Here is a 14,789-nt window from a genome sequence, read left to right as displayed (position 1 = left end):
AGCCAGAGTCAGAGGTTTCAGACTCACTGGTACAATCATGGCCCGAGTTATTTAATGCCTGTGTGATAGCAGCCATTCTGTTTGCAAAATGGATGTACAATTCCCCTCCCAAAGCAAGGAGTCTGGGGAGGATTAAGATTAGTAAAGCACTGTGAAAGCTAAAAGTGCTACTGAAATCCTGAGGATTAAAGGTTGCATTTGACTGGTGAAGTGGAAGGGCCTAATAGTTGCATTTATCAGGATGAAAATAGTTCACTTTAAATCCAGTGGCCATGCATGACTGGCTTCCAGGCTGGTGGAAGTCACTGAAGGCACTCAGTGCTGGGAAAGAGCTGAGTTGCATTTCTAATGTAATGCCCAGATCTCACTGCATAAATTCAGATTGTGAAGGGGATTTAAATCAGGGACTTTATTCCTGATTTTTGGAATTGCTCACTGCAGGGCAAGAGAAGGGTTCATTCAGCATAATCCTAAATACTGTAGGTATAATCCTAAATATTGCTGAGGTATTGTTTGACAGTGATCAGTTTTTTAATGTAAATTCAACACATGAAAAATCTCAGTGTAAAAATATCTGTCATAAACTGGTGCGTTGAACCTAAACTGAAATCAGAAGACTGTAAAGGAAAAAGCCCCAAGCAGCAGGGGTTCCTTGTGATATTTCCAGACCAAAATGACCACAGCTTTGCTGTGCTCACCCCCTTGGATGCAGAGGTGGAGCCCTGTGTGCATCCACATGTTCTGCCCTTGGGTCTGGGTCTCATGGGCATCCACGCTGCTCACACAGGATTTGTAGCTGGACTGCAGTCCAGCCTCAGTGATGCCCATCTTCTGAACCTCTCCAATGTTTGTCATCTCTCTTTGGAGAATTACCTCTCTGAGGTGATGGTGTTTTTCAGGGAGAAAGCTCCAATGCCCTGACCTTGGTGAGAAGGAGCAGAGGACAGAAAACATGACCTTTTTTTACATCATTCTGTTGATACCTTCCGGGCTTTCCCTCACCTCCTCCTCTCCCCCATCGTTTGCTTGTGTGTGGCTTTAGCAGAAACAGGAATCTTACCCAAATCTTGCAAGCCATTGTTTCTTTATGTTAAATACAAGGTTCTTTTATTGACTCCAGGTGCTGCACCTCCCTGTGCTCACTGTGTTTGCTTTATTAAAATTGAACAGCGTGCAAGTAGGACATTGTAAATCACAAGTGACTGGGCCAGAGGAAGAGGGAGGGAGAGGGAGGGACTCTGATTGTATGACAACAAAGAGAGCATATGAACAGGCTGGGCCTCCTGGCTAATAGCAGCCAGAACTCGTGAGTACAATTTGCAATTGCTCCCAGGAGGACAGGCAAGTGCCAGACAGTTAGCAGGGCTAGATGGGAGTGAATTCTGGAATACCTGATGTGTTCTCTCCAGAACAGAGCTTCTCAGAAGTCTGGGCATGCAGGAGCTGCCAGCCTCTGCTGTAATCCTGGGATTTATCCTGTGTCAGTGCCTGGCTGTGCTCATCCTGCCAGTGGAGGAAGCCTTGTTAGACCCTCCAAGTCTTGGAGAGGGTTTTAAACCAAGTACCACGGGTCCCTCACAGAGAGGGACGTGGGCACTGCTGGTCCATAATTAAGAATTACACATTTTTCATCTTTGCCTCTTCACCACTGCTGGGGAGAATTGCATTTTTGTCTGCTTAAACCCCATGGGCAACCCCAGGGGACAGTAAGCGAGCTCAGGGCAGAAAGACAGCAGGTTCCTTCCCTGTGCCAGGAGAGTTCCTCTGCTCGCTGAGGGTGCAAACCCGTCATGGACACCACAGCAGCCACACGGGGAGTCCCTGGCTGCCACGGTGACCCAGCTGTGAGCCCTCAGCTCCACAGCAGCTGCACCCCCTGCCCTGGCAGTGATTTTTGTGACGTGTGACGCTGAAACCCGTGTGCCGTGTGCTCTCTCCCGCAGTGCTCCTCGACGTGCGGCAAGGGGCTGCAGTCGCGCGTGGTGCAGTGCATGCACAAAGTGACCGGGCGCCACGGCAGCGAGTGCCCGGCGCTGGCCAAGCCCGCAGCCTACAGGCAGTGCCACCAGGAGGTCTGCAACGACAGGATCAACGTCAACACCATCACCTCGCCCAGGCTGGGTGAGTCAGGGGCCTGGGGGGCGGTGCCCAGGGTGCCCACTGAGGGCTGCAGCCATGGTCCGGGCCTAGAAATTGGGAGAGGCTCAGCCAGGCTCCAGACTGAAGGTCCCGTCTGACCCCTGCCTCAGGCTGTGCTTGGCAAAGGATGGAGCTGAGAGAGCAGGAGCACACAAATGGTGGGTGATTGATTGGATTGATGGATTGATTGATTGATTGATCAGTCAGAGGTGAGGGAGCTGGCAGGTGCATCTTTCTCCATCACAAACGCTTCCACACGCTGCCTGGGCTGCAGTGAGTGTGGAGTAGGATCAGTAATTCATCGTGCCCCAAGAAAATGACCCTGACAGGTGGTTTGATGGATTGATTTCCCCAGGGGGGCTAGAAAGCATGCAGCCTCTGCCTGTAAACTCTGTAATCTTCTGTCACTGTCCTCCTCCTCACCCTCCCTGCATTCCTTGTGTCCCTCACAGAGATGGGAATATGGTGATAACCATCCTTACACACTGTAACACTGTACTTAAGACATGCCACTAGTTAAGAATGCCTCTGTTAATACAAGTTTGTGTGGATCTCCTGATTATCCACATTGTATTTCCTTCGTTTATAAGGGGATAAAAATATAAATATGCTAAAAATATATTTTTCCAAACTTCAGCCCTGTGTGTTCCACCACAGCTCCAAGAACCAAGTTGGTTTCTTTACATTTCACACATCATCACCAGTAAGATGAAGCTAAATTAAGGCACCAGCTACACTGACACCGCCTCCTGTCTCCTTTTGGTACAAGGGGCTGGGTTGTAAACAAGAGGAGGTTACCAGAAAGCAGCTTCCTCTGTCACAGCTGAGCTGATCTTGCAGACTGAGAAACCTCTAACACACATGAAAACACAGAGCTGCTAAAAAATAGAGAACCATTTTCTCATAGTGCTGTCCAGTATTAAATAACACTTAAACTAGGACTGGACTTGAAGCTTCTGAACTGAAATTTATTCCCCAAAAGTTCACCAGATGTTTTAAGAGAAAATGGGGACTTTCATTCTTGCAAATGCACTCATGCTGGGGAGCTTCTAACCTCTGCTGGTATGAGAGTACTTCCCAGATATTTTAGCACTAAGAGCATAGTGAAAGGAAAACATTTCATTTGAGAAGTAAGCCCTTGAAACACTGATGAGACAAGAAATCCATCCTAACTCATGTTTTAGGACAAAGCAATAAAATGCTCATGTGTTTAGAAGACTGAGGAGGCTCAAGTCCCTGCTGAAAGTAATCTGCAAGCAATTTGGGATGCTTTTGTTTCTAAACCAGGCTTGGAATCACCAGGGCCAGAAACAAAGATATTTGATATTAGTAGAAAGACATATCATTGAGTGTTTTGCTCTTTTTGCTTATAAACAATTCTAATTGGATTATCTTTAAACAGAATTTTCTGTTTTCTGCAATGGGAGCATCGGCAAAAAAAAAAAAAGGCAGAAAAAAAATCCAGTAGTCTACAGACCCCATGCTGCCTTATCCCTACTTCAGAATGGTTTTTTGTCTTGGGTAACATTTCCAAAAAAGTGTGGAGTTCACCTGACTTCTATATCTGTGTTCAGTGTCTCTCATTGATGACATATTCAGAGGGATTTATTCTGTCACTTCTTTCCTGTCTTCCTTCACAACCTTTGAGGGTCATTGGACCTCTGAAATATCAGTCCTGACCTTGTTTGTGGCTCAGTTTCTGTTATGTGAACTCTCCCATCTCAGATTCATAAGGTCTGTCTCAGGTGTTCTTGCCAGGCGTGTGATTTATTCATCTCCATCCATTGACTGTGGTGGGAGCTCATGGCCTTAAATCTGGGCTGAATCTTTGGATGTTTTGTTCATCCAGGCCTGTTTGCCTCTGAGACAAAACGGGTGCAACATGAGGAGGTTTTCAGTCCCCGTTCATGTCCAGGGAAGGAAGGAAGCACTTCCAAGAGCCCCATGCTTTGGCAGAGAGAACATCTCCTGCTCTCCAGTGCCGGCTGCGAGCGTGGCCCTCCCTCCCCTCAGGTGCAGGGCTCTAGGTCACACCTGCAGTGCTGTTCCCTGGCTAATCTGGCAGTTTCTCCTTTCTTGTCTCCTCCCAAGCTGCCCTCACCTACAAGTGCACGGGGGACCAGTGGACAGTGTACTGCAGGGTGATCCGCGAGAAGAACCTGTGCCAGGACATGCGGTGGTACCAGCGCTGCTGCCAGACCTGCAGAGACTTTTATGCAAACAAGATGCAGCAGAAGAGTTAATGAATCTGTGCCACTCCTTAGAGTCTTCCAGCTGTTTGTATGTAAATCACAGACTTGTAGGTCTGAGTACTGGAACTTCATGAGTTGCTACAGCGTGGTGGATCCCAGAGCACACCTAACGAGACTTGAAACGAATCCTAGAGGCTGGATACCAAAGTCATCCGCTGTCCACCTTAAAAAAAACCACACAGAAAGGGTCATCTCAAGGAGCCAATCATTTCTGAATATTCTGACATCCTCACGTTTTTCATTAATGCTTTTTTAATATATTAAATCACCAGCCACTGGATGGCTTGCTACCATTAAAGAAAAGGACAAGAGTTGCAAAATGATTACGTTGATTAAGTTCTGGGTACCTCCATGGAGGAAGGCCTCTGGCACAATAATTCAGCAAAGGTAGAGACATTACTTAAGCTTTTAATCTTGGCTTTTATCTGTTGTTTTCAATTCCCAGCAGTTATCCCACTGCTGAGTGGGCTTGGAGGGACATGCATAAATGAAAGACTTACTTTAAAGAGAGGATTTTCTGTAAAAGCTTGTGAAAACTGATAGCAGAGGATGGACATCTCTGAATTTCCTACAGAAAACTCAGTACAATTATATCCAACATTCCAAGTCATATTTTTAGAGCCACTAATAGGGAGTGCTTTTCTTTCTAATTTTCAAAAACAATCCTCTCTATCTTTTCCCCAGAATAATAGAGTTTCTTTTATGAAACCTGATTTTTCTCTGAGCTTAATGAAATGGAAGCTTATTAACAGCCGTAGATAGTTACTTTTAAACAAGAACCATTTACATGAGATGGGAGAAGCCAGAAATCATTTCATCCAGTTGAGCTCACTGAGGGATTGCTTGGCCTAAGCTCTCTCCAATTTTTAGAAGTCAATCAGATAATGAGACTGTTGATTCTTATAAGAGGACTGTGAAACTGGATAGGGCTGGAACAGAAACTGAATTTGGAACAATCTTTATGGAAAGGATGTAGTGGGGAGCAGAACAGGTGTTTCCTATCTCTGGGCTCTTTTATACAGCTGAGGTTATGTAGCTTTTGGAGTAACCAGGAGTAGCCAGGGATGCAAGACATTCAGAGTGTAACCTGGAGCTCGTGGGAAGCTGGAGGGCTCAGACTTCCATTGCTTTCAGGGGTTGGGAATTTCCTTGCTGTCTTTGAACGCTCCCTGTCTCACTTCTGTGGTGCTGTCAGGTTTGGTGCTATCAGAGCATTTACAGGTGCTGCACACACAACTGTCTCTGCCATGTCTCTGCACTTTAAACCAGACTCCTCTCTGTGATGAGAGGCTTGAAGCAGGAGCTCTGCCCAGGGCAGGGCCTGTCCCCTCTTTGTCACACACATCAGTGTCTCCCTATCTCATCCTGCTCCCATCCTTGCCAGGGCACAAGGCCATGGTTGGGTTTCAGCCCCCTCCTGTGACAGGAGCAGAGCCCTTGGGATAATGGCAGCTTTGTACTGGCTCTGGAGCTGTGTGTGACTCTTGGACTCCTTGGAGCTGAGCACAGAGCCAAGCCCAGCTGCTCCCCAGCCCCTGGGCCAGGCTGCCTTGCAGCTCACACCTGAACCCAGGTTGTCTTCGATGCTGTTGTCTCTTTTTGTCAATGCAAGGAAGGATAAAGACTCTTAGTACCTAACGTGTCTTAAAAGCAGGTTTTTTGCTTAGCAGAGTTCTTTCCATATCCAGGACCTCACTGGAATAACCTGTTAGCATTTTATTAAGGGCTAAGTTTTTCAAGCACAGGGAGATAATGTTCATCAACAGACTAACCCTGTGTGGGCTTCACCTTTACATCTGCGCTTGTCAGTGCAAACGAGTGCGTGTGCACCAGGGCCTGATGCACAAGGGCACATTTGCACACCTTTTTTTCCTCAAGTGCCTGTCTCAAACAGATCTGCTTTCCAATGCCTCAGATGATTTTCTCTTATCAGGGAAATGATTCCAGCTTGGTTTTTGTTATACTGGATTTTTTTTTTTTTTTTTTGGGCAATTTGTAATCAGGATTAAACCTCCCTTTTCTGTGATTCCCACCCCTTTGCCCAGCCCAGAGGTTGTGTAAGTACTTAGAAGTAATCAAGGGAAAATTGCTGGTGGGGAACATTTAGACAATACCAGGGGATACTCAATTAGGCAAATTAACAGGTAGAAGATCTGCTCATGAGAAAGTTCCGAGAGATCAGAGGCCAGAGGAGTTGGTTTATGTTTGTAATTCAGAGTGGTGTTTCCCCCTTGGCCTGCAGTGACACTGGGACTGTCCTTGCTGCCCCCTGCCCCCACAGCCACCCCTGAGTCCCCGCACTCACTTTGGAATTTGCTGTTTCTCTTCTCACGGGCAACATTTTCTCTGTTACCTTGGCAGAATTGTGTGAATTATCATTGCTGGGAATCAAAGGTGCTTCTCCACAGCAGGGAACGTTTTCCTTCTGGTGCTGATCTGTGACCCTCTCTAGGCAAAAGGTAGGACATAGGAGAGGAAGGATTTTAGGGTTTGTGTTTTTCAGTAATAATTCACTACTGGCCACTGTCCAGAACAGGGTGCTAGGCTGGTAAAACCTGTGGCCTGACCCAATCTGCTGGGTTCCAAAGGACACTTGGGCCCAAGTTCTGGGTCCTACCTAAGGAAACAGGAATTTACCAGGATTTTTTTCAACTGTATGAGCACTGAGAAAAAACCACTTCACTTGCTCTCACAGCTCACAGATTAGCGTGCATCAACCTTTTATTTTTTATAATCAAACCCCCCAGCGTTGATTAAGAACTGATGGCGCAACACAGCTCCATTTTATTGGATTCTCTTACTTCAAATGGTGACAACCATTCCATCACATAACAGCCAGAAAAATAATAGCGAAAAAATTCAATTCCGTTCGATATTCCTGCACTTCTGTTTTTTATCACTTTGTAGGAGCTTTACAATGAAGTCACAGCTATGCTCTGCCCTCAGTTCCCACATTCTGGTGAAAAGAAAAGCTGTTTGTTTCAGTGTATCTATGACAATACTTCTCTTAGTTGTTCATAAAAGATCGATGCTCTTTTGATTACAGTGGTGGTATTTCCATATTGTAAACAATACTCTGTACTGTTACTCAAGTACTGTACATTTCTAGTTGCACAATTGTGTTATTGAGTGTAGATTCTCACTATCTCATGTATGGTGCTACTTTTTGTCGGTGGAAAAGAATCTTAGCAGTCGATTATTGCTTGATATTTTATTATAATACAGGGATATATTCTCCATGGCAATAATATCATTTAAGTTTTCTCATTACAGAGTGAAATGTATATATTTTTCCATTAGCTAATTTGCATATGTACTGTATCCATGGTAATTTTCTTCTTGGTGCTGGTTATAAATAGAAAAAGATAAAAAACAGTCAAACTGAATGGAACCAGTTATAAAGGAAAACAAAACAAAAATACAAAACAAAAAAACCAAAACCAAAAAAAAAAAAGAAAAGAGGATCATTCCATTTTGAACAAATTGAATATGTTGAATAATAAATTTATTTTTTCCATAACAACTTTAATAAGGTTTCTGAACTTGAAACAAAAATACCAAGCAAACCCAACAGCATGACAATTAAGAGAAAGGAGTGAAGCTGTAAGTGGTACATTATGCATCTGTGTAATACTGGACTGAGACTGGGGTTTGGTTTCATCCAAGCCAACTGTTTAATTGCTGTGGTCGGTGTAAAAGGTCATTTGGCAGTAAAATTCCGGCACCTCAGAGTTCTCAGTGTGCTGACAAACCAAGAAATGCTGGGTCTTGTCCTGGTCAGGTTGCAAAATAAAGCACGGGGATGTTAACACCTGAATAATGCCTTGCCAGGTGTGTGGTCAGTGACACAACAGTAGAAAATTCCTGTCTGGGAAGAGCTGCCAGGCTCTGGTTGGGATATCTGTGTGTGTGCCTGGGCAGGCTGTGGGGAGTGGGAGCTCCTTGGGGAGAGGGACGTTCTGAGAGTGCTTCTTTGGGGAAAATTGTTCTTGCTGTGCTGGAGCTGGGAGGGAGCAGTAGCTCCTCAGGCACCCCCTGACAATGAACAGTGCTGAGCATGTGGAAATTTATATTGGAGCACAACGATCCCATCCATTGGGAAGGTATCTGCATAACCTAGCTGCACTCTCCCCGGGTGTGAAATAAACGGAATTACTTCGGTGCCACGTGTTCTGGGTGTCTTTGTTGTAGGCACTAGCCAGAGTCTTTGTACTGTTCAGCTCCCCCCCCAGCATGGTGAAGGTTGTTTTTGCAGTCAGCTGCACCTGTAGGATCCTCTCCCAGCCTGTCTTACAAAGATTCCATCATCTGTATCCCACTCCAGCTCAGTTCTTGTTAAAAGGGCCCTTGGAGGTGGCAGCAGCATCTTTCTAAAGCAGCCTTAAAAACCCAGGGATGTGGTGGAGAGATGGACTTGGCAGTGCTGGGTTGGACTTCACGATCTTAAAGGTCTCTTCCAACCCAAATGATTCTGTGATTTTATAACAAACCAAAGCAGAGTTGGTGTGAGAGCCCTGCTCCCACAATGATTTCCAGAAATGGAGTCGATGCTCTGGCAGCAGAGCTCATTTCCTGCTCTCACACCGGATTCGTGGCACAACGCTGATGGGATTCCCGGATTTCCGAGGCAGCCTTGGGAGATACCAGCTGTGCAGCTGCCTCCCTGCACAGGGCCTTTCACAGCAGCAGCACAGCAGACACTCCACACCAGGGGTGCAGTGCATTAACACATCATCGTGTTTGTGCCTTGCCTGCAGTCAACATCTGATTGCAATTGTTGACCTGTTTGAACAATAAAACGTGGCTCTGAGCCTGGGGAAGCCAGAGGGCTTTGCATTAAGCTGGGGTATGGCAGTGGGTGGGAGGGGTGTAAGGAATGCTGTCATACATTTGGCTTGAAATGTTCCTGGTATGTGCCAATACCTCTCCTATAAATCCAGTAGGATTATGTACTTACTTTGCCTATTTTGCATGTAGCCGTTTGCTGTTTTTCTCTTATTCCTAATCCCCATTTCTACCCAAGCCATTGCCCTTCCCTGTGAGCTCAGTTGGTTTGTTTTTTATTTAAGACGCCTCAGCCAAGGTCACTAAGGGCTGGTGGGGTCAGATGGCTCTGGTGCTCTGGCACAGAGGGATCAGGAGGAAAGTAAAATCCCTCCTCCCCTCCTTGGAGGTCAATTCTGCCTCCACCAACTCCACCTGCTCCCTTCACTCTCCTGGTGTCCACAGCAGCCTCAGCTGTCCCTTGCAGCAAGCTGGCAGCGCCCTGCTTGCTCTGAAGGAATTTTCCTTCCAAAATGTGGAACACTGTCCCCACATCAGCCCTGTGCTCACCGAGTACCACTGCTGAGGACTCTGCTCTCTGGTAGAGTGAAAACCAAATGTTCCTCTGTGCTTTCCCCAACACCACGTGGAGCGTTTCCATGGGGAAAGGAATGTGTTCTTCTTGCTGAAGAGTGTCACTGCAAACACCAGTGTGCTGTGGAGTTGCAGGCAGAGAAGATCTGTGCCAGATGTGCTCCCATTCCATGCGCTCACACTTCTGGTGGTGTCAGGAAGAATGGGATGGGATGCTGCTCTCCTGTGGTCTGGAATGGAGGAAAACACTCATTTTTCACCAGGAGAGCACTGGCTGCTCACCAGTCTGCAGGGCTGGCTCCACCACCCCACAAAGCACCAGCTGCTGAAGGATCACTGACAGCTCTCTGTAAGGTCACTGCACACTACAGCATCACTGGAGCCTTTCTGAAAGTACCCGGACTGCTGAGGGGTCAGTGACGAATGGGAATCCTCTAACAGAGTCTTTCATGTCGCACCAAGATCAGTGCAGCCTGTCCAGCAAAACCAGACAAGCTATTATTGCGTTGGACTTTATTCATTTTCTTAGAAAAGACATTATTTGAACGTTTTTCAGCTTCCATTTCTTTCCCCAGCTCTGTACTTTTCCCCTTGATTTTGTCTCTGATGACAAAAGGACCCAACCAGACTGCAGCTTTGTTTGGCACCAAACTTCCCTCCTGAGACGATCACACAAGAAGCCTTTTATCACTCTGGAGGCTCTGAGCCAGAGCTGCTTGTGGTGGAAGTGGCTGGGACTGTAAGCCCAGGCTGTGGTGGGATGAGGGTCAAGCTCGGGCTGTCAGCAAGGGGACCTGCAGCAGTTCCCTGCCAGGACACATCAGAACTCCTGAGCCTGCTTCCTCCAGTGCTGCTCTCATTAAGGAAAAGGTAAGAAATCCACATTTAGATTGAATTTAAAGATTAGGTGTTGTTTAAAATATAAATCCTGTCCAGAACCGTGGTCTGATTCCTTAGGAAATCACCATAAATTGAACCTCCCCTGCTCCCCACTGCTTAATAACAACATTTGGTTTTCCCACAGAGCTGGTGCCACCTGTGCTGCTCTGGCTTCAGCACTGTCAGCTCTGTTCCATGCTCAGGTTTGTGTTGATGAAGAAGGGCCCTGCTGGAACTCTGGAATTCTGCTCTCCTCAGGCATCTTCACCCTGGAGCTGTCAGCTGCTCCTGCTCGTGGCTTCTTCCCCCATCACATCCCTGGACAGTGACACTGAGCCCAGGAAATGCTGTCAGCCACATTTCCCAGAGGGTAAGGAAGATTCCATCTCTTTTATTTCTTCCTAACCACGTTTTGCTGAAGAAACAATCTTAAAGGTCAAAAAGAAAAACCACATTATTGGGTCAGCAAGAGAGAAAAGAGCTTTCTGTGGCTTCCCAGGTATTCTTGTGCCATTCTCCCTGCAACAACAACCCCCTGCCTGTGGCTGCCTGAGTGTTCAGCACTGGTGGTTTTGCAGCAGCTGTGTGCACAGCACCTTCCATCACAAGCCCCGTTCCCTGGCTGTCCCCATGGCTCAGTTTATTTGTGTGCAAGGCGAATGAGAGCCCATCGAGGCTTCCCATCAGCTGTACAAACTCACAGCAGCACCAGCTCTGTGTGTGTCCCTTTCTGAGAGTTCCAGTCTGGGGGCAATCAGCTCTTGGGCAGCTCCTAGCAAAGATCTGCTCTTTCTGATGGGACTCTCCAGAGGAGTTGCTGCCTGTGCTTATGCCCTAAGCTATGGGGGATCTGTAGCCCTATGTGTAAGAAAGAAAAAACTTATTCACTTGTTTTCAGCCTCCTCTTCTTTTAGAACCTCAGAATGGTTCTAAAAGCAGAAGTATCCTTCACTATGAAAAAAAAGAGAAAAAGATAAAATTGACAAAAATACCCTCATATTTGTCAAAATTTTTGTAGATGTTTTTCAGGGTATCACTAAGTCTTGCCAGGCACCTCCCTTTCCCCCCCTGCTTTCCCCAAATGCTTCCATTTTTGGCTAAAATATCCCAAGTTTGGGATTTTTGGACCAACAATGTCAGCCAAAACCCCGGCTCTCTTCTCTAATTTTTCCACTTAATTTTTCAACTATCTCCTGGCAAAGCAGAAACACTGTTTTGATGGAAAGTTTTTCAACCAGCTCTGCTCATTAATTTCTGCCAGCAGTCACAGAACAGTGCATCTTGCAGGAGAGGAGAGTGTCTGAAGGGCCCAGGGTGAGGCAGGAATGAGTAACACTCCTCTCCCAGCTCTGTGCCCCAGCCAGCTCCCTGCTCCTAATGAGAGCCATCTTTCTAGAGAGGTTTCCAGCCTAAATCTCTCTTGGCAAGTCAGCTGAGTAATTCAGGTACTTTGCCAGGTTAGAGGAAGATGTGGGTGGGCATAGAAGGATCTCCTCTGAGCAAAGGACCCCGGGACTCAGAGAAGCCACATTGTCCATCTCTTATCTGCTTGGACTAATTTTGGACTGCTCCAGGCAAGCACCAGTTGGCAGGGGAGGGTGGGGAGGTGGGGCTGGCCCAGCTCCCTTTCAGGGCAAGTTTCAGTGTGCTTTAATGGTGGTGTCCAGATACACCAGCAGCTGAGCCAGGCACAGCCATGAGCTGTCTCCGTGTAACGCTGAGATCTGCAGGGACAAGATCCCAAGGTGGCTGCTGGGCTGAAAGGACACCAGTACATCCCTGCTGAGTGTCTGTTACCCATCTGTCCATGAGGAAGGTATTTTTTTACACTGAGCTCAAGGGAAGCCCAGCTCCTCTCAGTTTTGGCTTCCTGTGATGACAGGAGCCTGGGAGGCAAAGTAGGAAGATGTTCTTACAGAGTAGCCAGATTTTTCAGTGTTTGGCCTCAGCAGCCAAAGGAGCATCTGCCCACTGGCTACATGGACAGTCTCCTCAGGGAAAAGCCATCCATCAGCAGTCTCTGATATTTGCACAATGCTCTGAGATCTTTCAGTGAAAGACCTTGGAGAAGTGCAAAAGCTTATAGCCCTTCTCTGACCACGGCTGATTTTAGAGGGTTAACACAGGAACAGGAAATACAGTGACTAAAGGAAAGCCATAAATATTAAATTCTACCCTTTGCCAGATTGTCTTGTGTTATCTTTGCTCTTTCATGAAATATTTTCCAGTTTTCCTCGCAGGGCATTCCTTACAGGGGCAGCAGCTAAGGAGCTGTAACTTGGCACATCTCCACCTGCTTTTCTGTAGCAGCGCACATTTGTGCTCTGGGATTTGAAGCATTTCCTTTGCCTCTAGAATTGATATGCAAACAGTCAGCTGTACAGACATCAATCTGTCCAGTAGACATGCCACGTGACCTAAGGAATAATACAGGTGGTCAGCACCATGCTGGTGACTCCTGAATTTCTGGAGGAAGCAGAATCGTTTTCCTACGCCGAGGAGATGGGAGGTCCTGTACACACCCTCGAGTGATCTGCTGTGCTTGACTGATCACAAAACACCCACCAAGATTTCCCTAACAAAGTCCTTCATTCCTGCCAAGGAAAGCAAAGATTTTCAGGAAATGAGAGACGTGACCTTGCCACCTCACAAACAGCTCGGGGGGCTCAAGATGCTCATCTCAGCAGAGGGATGCTCGTGCCAGAGCAAACGCAGAGCCCTGTGGGGTCAGAGCACAGCTCTCTTCCAGCATCCCTTCCTTCATCAACTCTGTTGTGGTAAAAACAGAAATGGGCAAACTTCATCTTCTCCTGCCTGTTTGCTGTGCTGCTGTAAGTTCCACCGTGTCCAGGTGCTGCTGTGTGAGCAGGTGTGGAATGAGGGATGTTAAGACTGGGAGAGAGGAGTGTTCATAGTTGCATAACCCAGCTCAAACCACTTCCCCACTCGTGATTTCATCACAGCCAAAAGCTGTGCTTGAGCTCCTGACCACCTAAAGCCTAAGGGGAATTTTTAAGAGAGAAAGAAATGGCTCCAGAGAGCCCCATAACTCTAAGCAAGTTGTTCTCCAGGGGAGTCACCATTTCTGTTAAAAAATAAGTCTTTCATTTCCCATTGATGCTTCTCAGGCTGCAAGGAGAGCCATTCTCCTGCTCCTGGAGGCTCTAGCTGCAGACACAGCCTTGGAAGGGAAGCTTGCTCTCATGGCTACGGCAAAGGAATGGGAAGCACGAGATCTGGCATGAAGTCCTGCTCCCATTGAAGCCAGTGGGATGTTTGCCATTGGCTTCAGGGGAAGCCAAGGTTTCAGTCTGCAGCCAGATTTGCTGTTCTATCCTGAGAGCAGGAGCAGAGAGGGTTCTTGGTTTCCTGATAAAGCTCTTGCTGCCTCAGCTCCTCTGCTGCCTTCTCACCTCACCCTTGCCCTTCCTTGCTTTCAAACCTGAGGCCTCTTTCGAGTCCTTGATGAAGAGACTGGTGCATGGTTTGTGCCTGTGGTTTTGTCCCATGATTGGAGCTCTCAGACATCCTCTGCACTGGGGATTGTGGGCAGTGCTAGAAAGGGTGATAAGGCAATTACAGCAGCAGGACAGGCTGGGCTGAGGTGAAGTAACACACATGGGATTTGCTGCAGGTAAATAACTGTGTCTTCTTCTTCAGGCAGTGACTTAGATCAGCTCTAGAACTAACTCTGACTGGTTCAAGAGAGCCTGGAGAGATTGTAAGGATGGTCCAGGATGGACGTCCCTGCTTCACCCCTTCACACCAACATGACTGTTGGGAACCTTGATAGTCTAAACAGCCTTTTTCCTCCTCTCCCTCTTTCAGGGTTAGGTGGGAGCCAAACTGTGTTGGTGATGAGCTGTGGTGCAGGTACTCGTGAGCCTGTTAGTGAACCTTTCCCAAATGACACTGTTCCCCCTGCCAGCCCAAAGGCTGCTGTGCTGCTGCAGTGACATCAGTGTTAATCAGTGCATTATATGGAGCTCCACAATGTTTGCACACCCAGCACCCACTTCTGGGCAGGGTTGGTGCCTTCCTCTCAAAAGCAGCTAAAGGAGGAGATCACAGAGTCAATCAAGTTTCTGCCAAGCAGCCCCAGTTTGGCCTGTCTAGGTCCAGGCTGTTTTTATTTGAGTGGACACATGGTGGAGTCCCTGT

The 14,789-nt window shown here is 47.1% G+C and overlaps 1 protein-coding gene across 2 annotated transcripts in view; it reads left to right on the top strand.

The window, feature by feature from the left end:
• The window catches only part of ADAMTS17 (ADAM metallopeptidase with thrombospondin type 1 motif 17), a 154,475-nt gene extending 148,459 nt beyond the window's left edge, over positions 1-6,016 (top strand). For both annotated transcript variants that reach the window (XM_040077603.2, XM_040077602.2), the window contains 2 exons: positions 1,944-2,121; positions 4,231-6,016. In XM_040077603.2, coding sequence (XP_039933537.1) covers positions 1,944-2,121; positions 4,231-4,382 — 330 coding nt within the window. In that variant the 3' untranslated portion in view covers positions 4,383-6,016. The remainder of the gene's footprint in view (positions 1-1,943; positions 2,122-4,230) is intronic.
• Positions 6,017-14,789: the final 8,773 nt, after the last annotated feature.

This window comes from Hirundo rustica, chromosome 13, assembly GCF_015227805.2.
Source record: "Hirundo rustica isolate bHirRus1 chromosome 13, bHirRus1.pri.v3, whole genome shotgun sequence".
Lineage (NCBI taxonomy): Eukaryota > Metazoa > Chordata > Aves > Passeriformes > Hirundinidae > Hirundo > Hirundo rustica.
This window is presented reverse-complemented; position numbering and strand designations above follow the sequence as displayed.